The sequence below is a fragment of the Hakea prostrata genome, chromosome 9 (genome assembly GCF_041222555.1).
Source record: "Hakea prostrata isolate BN-2017 chromosome 9, UWA_Hpros_2, whole genome shotgun sequence".
In the NCBI taxonomy this organism is placed as follows: domain Eukaryota; kingdom Viridiplantae; phylum Streptophyta; class Magnoliopsida; order Proteales; family Proteaceae; genus Hakea; species Hakea prostrata.
Genome location: NC_142608.1, coordinates 32,963,749 through 32,979,971, shown reverse-complemented (window position 1 = coordinate 32,979,971; position 16,223 = coordinate 32,963,749). Strand labels below are relative to the sequence as shown.

At 41.7% G+C, this 16,223-nt stretch overlaps 1 protein-coding gene and 1 non-coding gene across 2 annotated transcripts; one reads left to right on the top strand and one right to left on the bottom strand.

The window, feature by feature from the left end:
* Positions 1–13,780: 13,780 nt before the first annotated feature.
* LOC149005133 (uncharacterized) lies at positions 13,781–14,716 on the bottom strand. Its single transcript, XM_089135800.1, has one exon. It carries the CDS (start codon positions 14,714–14,716, stop codon positions 13,781–13,783), a length of 936 nt encoding a protein of 311 aa, XP_088991926.1.
* A 1,148-nt stretch (positions 14,717–15,864) lies between these two features.
* Positions 15,865–15,971, top strand: LOC149005132 (small nucleolar RNA R71). Its single transcript, XR_016170060.1, has one exon. It is a non-coding gene; the product is annotated as a small nucleolar RNA R71 (small nucleolar RNA).
* The last annotated feature ends 252 nt before the right edge of the window (positions 15,972–16,223 follow it).

Genomic DNA, 16,223 nt, shown 5'->3' with positions numbered 1-16,223 from the left:
ATAATGTCCACCATATGGGGAGTCATGGCATTGCCTCAACACATCCTCTACTTCTACCTCAGGGATACAACGCCTCAATATTTGATCTGCACATAGCTTGAATAAGAATGGTTCGTCCCAGAAATACCTTTTAACCTCATGTAAAAATTTCTTCCTTTGTTGAGTAGGCATCATAGGGGGTAGAAGTCCGCTGGCTAAATAATTAGCAAAATCAGCATACCAAGGTGTTGAGAGGGAAACAACAAAGAGTTGTTCATCAGGGAAGACTTCTTGTCACATCCACCCAGCCGGTACCCCATTTGGAATACCCAGGATGTGATCCACAACCTAAGGATCAATGATCTGAGGTCCATGCCTCCTACATACACGGTGACACAATCATGAACAGTAATAATCAATGGTAAAAACAGCTAATACTAAGTATCATGAATAAGATAAGAGTAACTAAATCAGAGTGCGGAATATAGATAATAATAAAGTGTGATCAAAATCATAAAGGGTGAGAAGGCGTGGTAGTCACCCTCTCAGAGCAGTGGAAAAGAAGTAAATCAAGTTAGTTACATATCCGAATATCACCAGAATAATTCAAAGACAAGTTAATTACAATATCCAAGGTTCCACAAATACACCAGGGGAATGAGGCACTATGCTAGGGTTTCTTCTATACTAATGGTAGTCTCCTCAACAGTACGGATCCTCACCGACGCCACTACCCGGAGGGTAGTATGTGGAATCATAGTCCGCCTCATAGGAGGTGCCATCGTAATCTTCGGTACCTGGAATGTAATCTAAAACATTTGCACAAAAAGGAATGAGTTCGAAGAACTCAGCAAGGAAGTTATTCCATAATTAGAAATCATACACATTCAGAACATATAATAATGCAATGTGATATGGAACATATGATGCAGATATGAGCCTAACTCTATGAATGCTGGTCTCTAAGGTAGACATGCTTTAAGTCATAGCACCGTACTTCTCTGGGTCGTCAGTCACTCTCCCATTTCCATATCTTGGGAATGCCCGGGGAAGATCGGTAAAGTCATCAAAAAACCATGGTAAGGTGATCGGTCACCGCTCTCTCACATCACCATTTGGTCAAGTACTGGCGCATGTCATAGTAAAGCCTAGCCCAATGCAAGTCATCTACTCAGTCGGTCAAGTCAGATTCAGATACGTCCATTCCTCGCCCCCGGCGATCCTTTCCGGTACCCTTCACACTAGAGTCAGCGAAATCCCGGATTTCAGACTCATCAACCCTATTGGTCATCCACATATAGTAAACGGGAAGCTCTCACGTCCTCTCACGGATTGGTTACCGGTCTTGAGCGCCCGTGAGCCCAAGTCTATCCATATGCAACTCTACCAATAAATGGCCCCTTTAAGGTATCCGTAGCATGGTTTATGTCCCCTACCGGATTGGTTACCGGCCTAGAGCGCCCATCCAACCATACACTACCACGGGTTGTTCGGTCTCAATGCCCTTCCGATTCGGGTCTGACACGACAAGGATGAACCTAGCCACACAACTAGACAATCCTATGTATTTCATCCAATAACTCGGGAGAGTGTCGATAGGCACCATCAGAGAACATCCCATACTATTCCCTCTGATGCCCAAGGACAGAAGTGTCAGTAGGACACCCTCCAATCCCAAGTCATACGTAAGCAATCACACATCCAATCTCATCATTTCTCATGCATCCAATGCATATTCATAATAGTAATCAAATCATGATATTGAAACGAATCATTATAAACATAAGCAAATCAAAATGATAAAGTAACACAACAAAAGTATAAAGATTTAAATGTTACTGTTCTAACACATATGTAACAGTATCATAATGATTGAAAGAAATTTAGGGATTTCATTCTTTGAATAAAGCACAGTTCAATATTTGATGACTTATAGGTTTATGGATATAACCATCCTTACCTTGGATGAGTTGATGATGAATTGAGAATACCAAGAATAGTCCAATAGAATTGTTAAGGCCCTAAACAAACATCAATAATAAGTTAGAAAAGAAGTCGGGAAGATCGGATGATCGGATGTCATTTGGGTCAAAACTGACCAAGGTTTCTATCAGCAACAACTTTGGTCGATGGTCTTGGTCGATGGTATCGACCAAAAGTATCGACAAAAATTGTCCTCGGGCAGAATAGTGGATTTTGGGGATTTTGGTCCGAAATGAGTCTTCCGGTGTTTGGATCAATCTGAAACTTGGAGGCATACTTAACAACAGTAGTAGGACACTATAAATCAAGGAATTAACCCAATCCAATGGTCCAATTAAAAAGCCCCAATTTGAGCTATCAAGTTCAAGTGATAAACATCATGGCATGAGTTGGAATTGATTGCATTGATGAGGAATAGCATGCAATAGCTAGAGGAACTAATAGAAATTCGATTGGAATCATATGGCAATGTTAAACATGAACATAATACACTCTGTAGCTCAGTTTGATATCAAATGGTATGATGTTAATAGGTAAATCATGGAATACATATGCTAGGCATGAGATATAAGCATTAGCATCAATGAATGGCTAAGGGAATCATGGATTGAGCATGAGTAGGCACTTGGAGTGGTGGTTGCAAGGTTGCAGCACCATTCTAAATGTCTCATCAACAAGATGACAATAGAAAATAGTAGAAAATGGTAAAGTAGAGAGTGGAATGAAGAGTCATACCTTAGTGTGGAAGATGAAGACAAGAATCAATGATAAACTAAGTGTCTTTGATGAGATACCCTTCACACTAACCAAGGAGCATCTTTGGGAAGCTCTCCCCACGTTTCCAGGTGAGAAAAATTATTGCAAAAGGCTCAAGGCTCGAGGTCATATTAAATAGAAAAGGAATATTACATGGAATCATTAACTTGGCAGACTGGGATATTTTGGTCGATGGTCCTTGGTCGATTGTATCGACCAAAATGATCGACCAAAATATTTTCAGCAGAAAAATAAGGTTTAGAACAGCAACTTCAAGTAGGGATTTGAAAGGCTATACAAGGTCAAATTGAGTGAGGTTTTCTTCCACAATTCAATCAAGAAGTCTAGTTTCGGAGAATACCTTTGGATTGTGCACATGAGGTCATTTGGTACATCAACCATATTAATCTTCTCCGATGCGCAGACTTTCCTTAAACACCGACAATGCATTTAAGCAAGGGGTAACATTGTCAATGTCCATGGGCTCGGTCTCCGAATCATGATCATCAATCAGAATGGTCCATAAATCTCTTCTTCCACCGCTTCGGGTCCTCGGACCTGAATACAACAGAGGATCCAGGTCAGGGTCAAGGTTAGAATAGGGCTGGATATTACATTCTCCCCCCCTTAAAAGAATTTCGTCCTCGAAATTTAAAGCATACCTGTGCTTCCAAAAAGATGAGGAAACTTCTCCTTCATGTCTTCTTCTTTCTCCCATGAAGCTTCTTCAGGGGTATGGTTTTTCCATTGAGTCTTTACCAGAGGGATGGTGCGATTCCGCAACTGCTTGTCCTTTCTATCTAGGATCTCGGCTGGTCCTTCATCGTAAGAAAGATCGGCACTAAGTCCTTCAAGTGCTTGTTGTAGTATTTGCTCTGGGTTTTCTAGGTACTTCCGAAGCATTAAAACATGGAACACATTGTGAACTCCAGCAAGTGACGGAGGCAAGGCCAAGCGGTATGCTACAGGTCCAACCCTTTTCAAAATCTCAAAAGGTCCAATGAAGCGGGGACTAAGCTTTCCTTTCACATTGAATCTTGTCACCCCTTTCATAGGTGATACTTTAAGGAAGACTTTCTCTCCAATTGGAAATTCTAAGTCGGTTCTTCTCTTGTCGGCATACGACTTCTGTCTAGATTGAGCAGACTTGATCCTTTCCCGAATCATGTCAACCATATCACTGGTAGCTTCAATCATCTTTGGACCTAAGACTTTTCTTTCACCAGTGTCAGTCCAATACAAGGGCGTTCTACAAGTGTTACCATACAAAGCCTTAAACGGAGCCATACCTATTGTTGCTTGATAACTGTTGTTATAAGCAAACTCGACTAAGGCTAGGTGTTCGTCCCAATTTCCACCCATGTCAACCACACAAGACCTAAGCATGTCTTCAAGAATGTGAATTGTCCGCTCAGATTGTCCATCGAACTGTGGGTGATGAGCTGTACTCAGATTCAATTGGGTTCCCAAGGCTTTCTGCAGTCCATTCCAAAACCTTGAGGTGAACCTAGGATCACGGTCTGAAACAATACTCATTGGCACTCCGTGTAGACGAACTACATTGTCCACATAAAGTCTAGCTAGCTTATCCAAAGAGTAGGTGATCTTCATAGGAATGAAATGGGCTGATTTAGTCAACCTATCAACAATCACCCACACAGTGTCATTTCCCTTACTCGTCCGCGGCAAGCTAGTCACAAAGTCCATTGAGATATCTTCCCACTTCCAACTAGGAATAGGAAGGGGCTGAAGTAATCCAGATGGGGGTTGGCGAACAGCTTTCACACGTTGGCAAGTTTCACACCTGGCAACAAAGTCTTCAACATCTGCTTTCAAACCATTCCACCAAAAATGTTCCCTTAAGTCCTTGTACATTTTGGTACTTCCAAGGTGTACTGTAAAGATGGACTGGTGTGCTTCTTTCAATATTTCTTTCTTGATTTCATCAACAGCGGGCACACAGAGTCTACCTCTAAACAATAAGGTACCATCCATAGATGTACTAAAAGCAAGGTCCATTTCTGAATTCGAGGCAATTTTATCAATCTTCTCTTTCAACTCTTGATCATAACTTTGCAAGGCAACAATTCTATCTCTAAGGGAGGATCTTGCAGTCATGGCATAGAGAATACAATCCGAACCCTTAGGGACCACTTCCAAACCAAATCTTTCCATTGAGGACAACAAAGGCCGACTCAAAACATTTAAATCCAACTCTTTTCTTTGACTCTTTCTACTAAGAGCATCCGCCACTACATTTGCTTTACCCGGGTGGTACTGGATGTCACAATCATAGTCAGAGACCAACTCCAACCATCTTCTTTGTCTCATATTCAACTCTTTCTGGGTGAAGAAGTATTTCAAACTTTTATGATCCGTGAAGATGGCAATCTTCTCACCGTATAGATAGTGTTTCCAAATTTTCAAAGCAAATACGACAGCTGCAAGCTCTAAGTCATGAGTGGGGTAGTTCCGCTCATAATCCTTTAGTTGTCGAGAGGCATAAGCCACTACCTTTCCGTGTTGCATCAACACGCAGCCCAAACTAATTTTAGAAGCATCAGTGTAGACCGTCAATCCACCGGAACTATCAGGTATAGTCAGAACCGGGGCGCTTGTCAATCTAACTTTCAGCTCTTCGAAGTTCTTCTCACAAGAATCGGTCCAGACAAACTTCTCTTCTTTTCTAGTTAGCTTAGTCATAGGGGCAGCCAACCTAGAAAAGTTTTCAATGAATCTCCGGTAGTATCTTGCTAATCCAAGAAAGCTTCTTATCTCAGTCACGGTCTTTGGTCTTTCCCAATCAGTAACAGTTTGGACTTTCTCTGGGTCAACACGAATACCCTCGGCTGAAACAACATGGCCAAGAAACACTACACTTGAGAGCCAAAAGTCACACTTGCTAAATTTAGCATAGAGTTTCTTTTCTCTCAACCTTTGCAACGTGCAGTTCAAGTGCTCCGCATGCTCTTCCTCATTCTTTGAGTAAATCAAGATGTCATCAATGAAAACGATTACAAATTTATCGAGTACATCGTGAAATACTCGGTTCATGAGGTCCATGAACACGGCAGGGGCATTAGTCAAGCCGAAAGGCATCACTTTAAATTCATAATGTCCGTACCTTGTTATGAACGCTGTCTTAAGGATGTCACTTGACTTCACCTTCAGCTGGTGATATCCTGATCTCAAATCAATCTTTGAAAAGACAGCAGCACCCTTCAACTGATCAAAAAGGTCATCAATCCGAGGCAAAGGATATCTGTTCTTGATTGTCAGCTTGTTCAATTCCCGGTAGTCAATGCACAGACGCATACTACCATCTTTCTTCTTTACAAATAAGATCGGAGCTCCCCAAGGCGACACACTTGGCTGCACGAAACCTCTCTCTAAGAGTTCATTTAATTGAGTTTGCAACTCTTCGAGTTCAGTAGGTGCCATTCTGTAAGGGGTCTTGGATACAGGAGCCGCTTTAGGAATTAAGTCTATAGAAAACTCAACTTCCTTATCAGGAGGCAAACCTGACAAGTCATCCGGAAAAACATCGGGAATTCGCTAACAACTTTGACTTCTTCAAGTCTCTTCTTCTCTCGACCTTGCTTCCAGCACGAAGCATCTCCCAAAAAGGCATGGACTTGCATTAGAGTGGACAAGGTCTTCTTGCTAAATCTTCCCTTCTCTCCTTGGAATTCGAAAACTGAATTCTCTTCTACATGGAACTGAATCTTCTTTTAGGAGCATAAGATCACGGCATTGTAGGAAGTCAACCAGTCGATTCCCAAGATTACATCAAAATCTCTCATGCCAAATAATACAAGGTTTGCCTTCAGATTTCTTCCACAAATCAAAATGGAACAATCTTCTAACACTTTATCTAGTTTAACAGCAGACCCAACAGGGGTACAAATAGATAAATGACTAGATAAACATCGAGGTGCCAAGTTAGTTCTCAAGGCAAAATTAGATGATATGAATGAATGTGATGCACCCGTATCAAATAATACAAATGCGGGAAGAGAAGCCACTAACAGAGTACCTGTTACAACATTGTGGCAGGGGTCTTGCTCGGTACCAGATATGCTAAACACTCTGCCAGAGGGAGGGGCAGAAGTAGCAGCAGGAGTACTCTTCACTACAGGAGCTTGAGGTTGCACAGACTTCTTGGGGCAAGAACGAGCATAATGGCCTGCTTGCTTGCAGAGGAAGCAAGTAGTATCTTTCGGTCCAATAGGAGCTGCAGCAGGGGGAGGTCTCTGATAAGCTGGTCTAGGATTCACCATCCCAGGCCTAGGAGGATAAGTAGCTCCCTGAGGTCTGGCTCCACTGGACTGACCATAATAGCTCACAGGAAGGGAATTAGGATTCTGACCAACATTTCTCGGCTGAAAGGCGGGTGCAGGATAAGGAGTAGGTCTAGCACGGTCCACAAATCCAGAAGGTCTAGGTTGCCAGGGTTTCTAAACTCGAGCATTTTCCTTTTCATTTTCTTCAAGCTTCTTCGAGTTTTGAACCACCTGAGCATATCCTTCAAGAGGCAAGACAGTGAGGTATGCCTTAATAGAAGGTCGCAAACCCTTGAAAAACCTTTTCGCCTTGGCTTCTTCAAACTTAATAGACTCGGGGGCGAAGAAGAAAAGTTCTTCAAATTTCTGCTGATACTCAAGCATAGACAAAGTACCTTGTACTAAGGCCATGAACTCGGCCTCCTTTGCGTCCTTTACAGCTTCCGGAAAGTAGTTCTTGCAAAAAGCTTCCTTAAACTTCTCCCAAGTAACAACACCACCATTCAAGGTCTCAAGGATAGGCCTAGTGGAAGCCCACCATGCATCAGCTTCTTGTTGAAACTTCTGCTCGGCAAACAACACTTTCTGAGCATCAGAACATTGCAAATGTCTGAAGGCCTTCTCTAACTCACGAAGCCACTTGTTCGGAAAGAGGGTGTCCTTTGTTACACCAGTAAAGGAAGGTACTTGTAACTTTAGGAAACTTTCCATCTAACGGGTGTGGGGTGTCCCGGTGAATCTTTCCATAAGAGGGGCTGCGGCTCCAGAAGTTCCAATTCCAGCACGGTTCTCATTGTGAAGGGTAGCAAAACCAGCCATCATTTGATTAAATTGGGCAGCCTGCTGTTGCATCATGTTGGTCATGACGCTGGCGATATCTCTAAAGCTTCCGATATCGGGGGCACCAGGAATGCCATTCGGGTGTGGCTATCGTCCTGTGTCTGCTGATCAGAGCCTCCAGCAGGGGTTTCTTCGTTTCCGTTGCTTCCGAATCCGACGAAACGATTTCTAAGTAAGACCATTCTGCATGGATCAAAGATAAGGATACCAAAATTTCAAATTTGACAAAGACAACTTGGCCAACGAATAGGATAACCAAATCATGGTTAGAATTATCAATATAACAGTAAAATAAATCAGCATTGATCAAAATATAGAGGAAATGAGTCTAAGAATCATAAATTCCCAAAATAACCCAATGCAGGAAAATGGAGAATTTTGGTCGATGCTTCTTGGTCGATGGTATCGACCAAAATGATCGACCAAAATAAATTATGCGCGAAAATCAGATTTAAAGGGCCCACTTCTCATTTCATTTTCATTTCTCACTCAACCATTTTGAGTTTAGCTCTAGAGAAAGCGATTTTCTAGGGTTTTCAAAAGTGCTAGGACTTGATTCAAAGCTTCAATCATTCTTGATAGTCTCACTTGATCATCTACACAAGTAAGTTCTCTTTCTTTTTCTCTTTTCTTGAAAACTTCATTCACCATTGTTGTGTTCTTCAATAAAACTGAGTAATACTTGTAGCTAATGGTTAGAATCATACACCTACGATTCAGGGTCGAGATTTAGGTGAGCCCATTTGTACATGGTTGATCAGGAAGATGGGGCTCCAGGATGCAGTCAGATCAGAGGATGAGGATGATATCGATGATGCATCAGGAGATACGACTCAGAGGATGATAGTACTGATGATGATGATGGTGGTGACGATGATGAGCATAGTGAGGATGATGATCAGGGTCATGAGGAGGCTCCGAGGCATGAGGAGGTTCCCGCTCCATGATTTACTGAGGTCGGAGGCCCATCACACACGACTTCTGAGGCTCCAGATGTGGCGTCTCATCAGTCGTCGATTTACTCTATTCTTGAGAGGATCGAGGCTTGGCAGGAGAGGATGGAGTTACACATGTGCACCCTCAGTGAGAGGTTTGCACGACTGGAGGAGGAGTTCAGATCTAGGAGGGATCAGACAGATCGCAGGAGTCGTTCACCTACATAGACAGCACTAGAAATTTTCTTTTATATCATCATGGATGTATTTCTCTTTTCAGACTTGTAAAAATTTCCCTATGAAATCAATGAAGTTCAGTTATTTTGTCTATATTATTGTGTCTTATTCATGGGTCAAATTATGTTTCAATATTTTGGTTTCTAGTCCAGGTTATCTATTATTCACTTCTAGGAGCACTTGAGTCACTTCTGGATCTGTGACTTGGAATGTTCCGTCACCGTTTCTGTGGTCAGGGTTCCACTTGATCTTGGGCTATGATACCAATCTGTCACATCCACCCAGCCGGTACCCCATTTGGAATACCCAGGATGTGATCCACAATCCAAGGATCAATGGTCTGAGTGCATGTTGCCTCTCACATACACGATAACACAATCATGAACAGTAATAATCAATGGTAAAAATAGCTAATACTAAGTATCATGAATAAGATAAGAGTAACTAAATCAGAGTGCGGAATATAGATAATAATAAAGTGTGATCAAAATCATAAAGGGTGAGAAGGTGTGGTAGTCACCCTCTCAGAGCAGCGGAAAAGAAGTAAATCAAGTTAGTTACATATCCGAATATCACCAGAATAATCCAAAGACAAGTTAATTACAATATCCAAGGTTCCACAAATACACCAGGGGAATGGGGCACCATGCAAGGGTTTCTTCTATACTAATGGTAGTCGCCTCACCGTATGGATGAAGTAAACCCAGGGCTGCCGCTCCCTCACAACTGTGGGGCTAACCCTGGTGCGGATAGTAATCCTCCTCGGCTCCAATATACGGATCCTCACCGACGCCACTACCCGGAGGGTAGTATGTGGAATCATAGTCCGCCTCATAGGAGGTGCCATCGTAATCTTCGGCACCTGGAATGTACTCTAAAACATTTGCACAAAAAGGAATGAGTTTGAAGAACTCAGCAAGGAAGTTATTCCATAATTAGAAATCATACACATTCAGAACATATAATAATGCAATGTGATATGGAACATATGATGCAGATATGAGCCTAACTCTATGAATGCTGGTCTCTAAGGTAGACATGCTTTATGTCATAGCACCGTACTCTCTCGGGTCGTCAGTCACTCTCCCATTTCCATATCTTGGGAATGCCCGGGGAAGATCGGTAAAGTCATCAAAAAACCATGGTAAGGGGATCGGTCACCGCTCTCTCACATCACCATTTGGTCAAGTACTGGTGCATGTCACAGTAAAGCCTAGCCCAATGCAAGTCATCTACTCAGTCGGTCAAATCAGATTCAGATACGTCCATTCCTCGCCCCCGACGATCCTTTCCGGTATCCTTCACACTAGAGTGAACGAAATCCCGGATTTCAGACTCATCAACCCTATTGGTCATCCACATATAGTAAACGGGAAGCTCTCACGTCCTCTCACGGATTGGTTACCAGTCTTGAGCGCCCATGAACCCAAGTCTATCCATATGCAACTCTACCAATAAATGGCCCCTTTCAAGTATCCGTAGCATGGTTTATGTCCCCTACCGGATTGGTTACCGGCCTAGAGCGCCCATCCAACCATACACTACCACGGGTTGTTCGGTCTCAATGCCCTTCCGATTTGGGTCTGACACGACAAGGATGAACCTAGCCACACAACTAAACAATCCTATGTATGTCATCCAATAACTCGGGAGAGTGTCGATAGGCACCATCGGAGAACATCCCATACTATTCCCTCCGATGCCCAAGGACAGAAGTGTCCGTAGGACACCCTCCAATCCCAAGTCATACGTAAGCAATCACACATCCAATCTCATTATTTCTCATGCATCCAATGCATATTCATAATAGTAATCAAATCATGATATTGAAACGCATCATTATAAACATAAGCAAATCAAAATGATAAAGTAACACAACAAAAGTATAAAGATTTAAATGTTACTGTTCTAACACATATATAACAGTATCATAATGATTGAAAGAAATTTAGGGATTTCATTCTTTGAATAAAGCACAGTTCAATATTTGATGACTTATAGGTTTATGGATATAACCATCCTTACCTTGGATGAGTTGATGATGAATTGAGAATACCAAGAATAGTCCAATAGAATTGTTAAGGCCCTAAACAAACATCAATAATAAGTTAGAAAAGAAGTCGGGAAGATCGGAAGATCGGATGTCATTTGGGTCAAAACTGACCAAGGTTTCTATCAGCAACAACTTTGGTCGATGGTCTTGGTCGATGGTATCGACCAAAAGTATCGACCAAAATTGTCCTCGGGCAGAATAGTGGATTTTGGGGATTTTGGTCCGAAATGAGTCTTCCGGTGTTTGGATCAATCTGAAACTTGGAGGCATACTTAACAACAGTAGTAGGACACTATAAATCAAGGAATTAACCCAATCCAATGGTCCAATTAAAAAGCCCCAATTTGAGCTATCAAGTTCAAGTGATAAACATCATGGCATGAGTTGGAATTGATTGCATTGATGATGAATAGCATGCAATAGCTAGAGGAACTAATAGAAATTCGATTGGAACCATATGGCAATGTTAAACATGAACATAATACACTCTATAGCTCAGTTTGATATCAAATGGTATGATGTTAATAGGTAAATCATGGAATACATATGCTAGGCATGAGATATAAGCATTAGCATCAATGAATGGCTAAGGGAATCATGGATTGAGCATGAGTAGGCACTTGGAGTGGTGGTTGCAAGGTTGCGGCACCATTCCAAATGTCTCATCAGCAAGATGACAATAGAAAAGAGTAGAAAATGGTAGGGTAGAGAGTGGAATGAAGAGTCATACCTTAGTGTTGAAGATGAAGACAAGAATCAATGATAAACTAAGTGTCTTTGATGAGATACCCTTCACACTAACCAAGGAGATGCTTTGGGAAGCTCTCCCCACGTTCCCAGGTGAGAAAAATGATTGCAAAAGGCTCCAGGCTCGAGGTCATATTAAATAGAAAAGGAATATTCCATGGAATCATTAACTTGGCAGACTGGGATATTTTGGTCGATGGTCCTTGGTGGATGGTATCGACCAAAATGATCGACCAAAATATTTTCAGCAGAAAACTCATGTTTAGAACAGCAACTTCAAGTAGGGATTTGAAAGGCTATACAAGGTCAAATTGAGTGAGGTTTTCTTTCACAATTCAATCAAGAAGTCTAGTTTCGGGGAATACCTTTGGATTGTGCACTGGAGTTCATTTGGTACATCAACCATATTAATCTTCTCCGATGCACAGACTTTCCTTAAACACCGACAATGCATTTAAGCAAGGGGTAACATTGTCAATGTCCATGGGCTCGGTCTCCGAATCATGATCATCAATCAGAATGGTCCATAAATCTCTTCTTCCACGGCTTCAGGTCCTCGGACCTGAATACAATGATGGATCCGAGTCGAGTCAAGGTTAGAATAGGGCTGGATATTACACTTCTTTAATTTCAAATTCAGCTGCTTGGTTTGGATTTTCCAACCTAGACAAATGGTCAGCCACTTGATTCTCAGTCCCCTTCCTATCTTTTATCTCCAAATTGAACTCTTGAAGCAATAAGATCCATCTAATCAGCCTTGGTTTAGCATCCTTCTTGTGTATCAAATATTTGATGGTTGAATGATCTGTGAACACAATGACCTTTGCCCCCACTAGATAAGCTCTAAATTTGTCAAATGTAAACACAACTGCCAAGAGCTCTTTTTCGGTGACAGTGTAATTCAGTTGTGCTCCTGATAGGGTCAGACTAGCATAATAGATTGAATGGAATACCTTATTCTTACGCTGTCCCAAAACTGCTCCTACAGCCCAATCACTAGCATCACACATGACCTCAAAGGGAATAGACCAATCCGGTGCCACAATGATGGGTGTAGAGATTAGCTTCTTCTTCAACTCTAGAAATGCTGTCATACGTGCTTCACTAAAGCTGAACTGACTTTCTTTTTCAAGCAGGCTACACAATGGTTTAGATATTTGTGAAAAATCTTTTATGAACCTTCTATAAAACCCAGCATGTCCAAGAAAGCTTCTAATCCCTTTCACACTTGATGGTGGTGGTAATTTTTCTATAATGGCAACCTTGTCTTTATTCACTTCTAGACCCTATTTGGAAACCTTGTGTCCAAGAACAATCCCTTCTCTAACCATAAAATGGCATTTTTCCCAGTTGAGGACTAAATTGGTTTCTTCACATCTCTGTAGAACTTTTGCCAAGTGAGTGAGACATTCAACATAAGTTTCTCCAAAAACTGAAAAATCATCCATAAACACCTCTACAAATTGTTCCACCATATCGGTGAAAATGGCCATCATACATCTTTGGAAAGTGGCTGGGGCATTACATAGACCAAAAGGCATTTTTCTAAAGGCAAAGGTACCATATGGGCAAGTGAAAGTGGTCTTATGTTGATCTTCAGGAGCAATGGCTATTTGATTGTACCCTGAGTATCCATCTAAGAAGCAATAATACTCTTTTCCAGCCAATCTATCAAGCATTTGATCAATGAAGGGTAGAGGGAAATGATCTTTCCTTGTAGCCTTGTTGAGCTTCCTATAGTCCATACATATTCTCCACCCACTCACTATCCTTGTAGGTATCAGCTCCTTATTATCATTCTCTACAACTGTCATTCCTCCTTTCTTGGGGACACATTGTACTGGACTCACCCACTTGCTGTCTGAAATTGGATACACCACCCCAGCATCTAACCATTTAATGATTTCCTTTTTGACCACTTCCTTCATAATTGGCTTCAGCCTCCTTTGATGCTCCACGAATTATTATTACAGCAGTCTTCCCAAGAGAATTTTGTGCATGCAAATTGATGGGCTGATTCCCTTGATATCTAATATGGTCCATCCTAATGCTTTGCTGTATTTCTTCAGCACTTTAATTAACATATCTTCTTGCTCTGCTGTTAGCACTACTGAAATGATAACTGGAAGTGTCTTTCCTTCACCCAAATAGGCATACCTAAGGTGTCCTGGAAGAGGCTTCAATTCTAACACAGGAGGCTCTTCAATTGATGGCTTAGGAGATTGAGTTGCATGCTCAGATAATACAAGAGGATCAAATCCACTCTTTCTTAATGTCTCAGCTGGTCTTGCATCTAACCATTTAATGTAGCTACCTGCTTTATCACCCACTTGTGAAATTTCAGATGTTAATGAAAGCTCTAATGGATTTGTACTGCCCTTTGTCTCAACTTCTTCTAAAACCAGCTCCTCAATGATATCTACCATTGGGCATTGCTCTATCTCATCTGGAGATTTCATTGCCTGGAGAACATTGAAAGTGACTTGCTCTCCATTTACCCTCATAGTTAATTCTCCTTTATACACATCAATCAAAGTCTTTCCAGTGGCCAAGAAGGGTCTTCCAAGAATGATAGGCACATCTTTATCAGCTTCAAAATCAAGAACAATGAAATCAGCGGGGAAGATGAACTTATCAACTCTTACCAAGACATCTTCAATTTTTCCTTCGGGATGAGCTAAGGATCTATCAGCCAGCTGAAGTGTTACCGTAGTTGGCCTTGCTTCTCCCACACCAAGCTTCTTGAAGATTGACATTGGCATAAGGTTAATGCTAACTCCAAGGTCACAAAGGGCTCTCCCAATATAATTTTCTCCAATAGCACAAGGAATGGTGAAACTCCAAGGATCCTTTAATTTTTGAGGAAGCTTGTTCAGCAAGAAGGCACTACTCTCTTGTGTCATGGCTATTGTTTCAAACTCTCCAAATCTCTTTTTTTTAGAAAGGATGTCTTTCATGAATTTCACATAATTTGGCATTTGTTCAAGTGCTTCTACGAATGGTATATTGATGTGGAGCTCCTTCAAAACATCCAAGAATTTCTTGAACTGATGGTTTTGTTGCTGCCTTTGAAATTTTTAAGGAAAGTGGGGTGGTTTATAAGGCACTTTTTTCTAGAGAACCCTGTTGCAATGGAGCTGTAGCTGGTGGTTCAACACTTTTGTTTTCAAAATCAGATTGGTCCTTTTGAATAACCACTGGATCTTCCTTTTCCCATTCTTCTTGGACAGGAATAGGCTCCTTCGGTTGACTGGACTTAACATGAGGTGGCTCTAGATGTTTCCCACTCTGTAATGAAATAACCTTGCAATGCTCTTTGCCTTCATGCCTAGGATTTTCAGTATCACTTGGCAGTGATCCTTGAGGTCTGTTGCTTAAAGCATTAGCCAGCTGCCCAACTTGATTCTCCAAATTTCTCAATGAAGCTGCTTGGCTCTGAATAATTGCATCATTCTTTGCCATGTATTCTTTCAATAGGAGCTCAATTGATGAAGAAGGTTCTATAGGCTGAATCTTCACTTGCTGTTGAGCACTTGGAAGCTGATAAGGTCTAGTTGGGATAGATGATGGGCCTACATTCTGTCCTTGACCATTCCAAGAGAAGTTAGGGTGCTGCCTCCAACCAGGATTATAAGTGTTGGAATATGGGTTATTAGCTTTGCTGAAATTACCAACATAGTAGGCTGATTCTGGGTTAGATGGACAACTATCAAAGACATGCTCCCCACCACAATATGTACAAGAGACTGCTGGATTTTGTTGTGGTTGTACAGTTGCAACCAAGTTTACAGATTTTAGCACACTAGTGAGGGATGAAACTTGTGCAGTTAAGGCTGTCACTGCATCCAACTCATAAATTCCAGCCACCCTCTTACTTGCAGCAGCTCTTTCAGCTGGCCATTGGTAGTTGTTGTTGGCCATCCTTTCCAAAATTTCATAAGCCTCATTGTAAGACTTTGCCAATATAGCCCCATTGGCTGATGCATCCACTATGGATCGAGTTTGTCCCCTTAAACCATTGTAGAAAGTCTCCATCTGAATCTAATGAGGAATGCCATGATGAGGATATTTACGCAAGAGCTCCTTAAACCTCTCCCATGCCTCATATAAAGACTCACTATCCAACTGTTGAAAACCAGTTATGTCATTTCTGAGCTTGGCATTCTTTGTTGGAGGGAAGTACTTCATCAAGAACTTCTCTACCAAGTCATTCCATGTAGCTACTGATTGGGGAGGTAAGGAGTTCAACCACGCTCTTGCTCTATCCCACAATGAATAAGGGAATAGCTTCAATCTCAAAGCCTCTTCAATTGCTCCAGGTATCTTGAAAGAGTCACTTACTTCCATGAAGAGTCTAAGATGGAGATGAGGATCTTTTGTTGGAAGCCCACTGAATTGTCCCACAGTTTG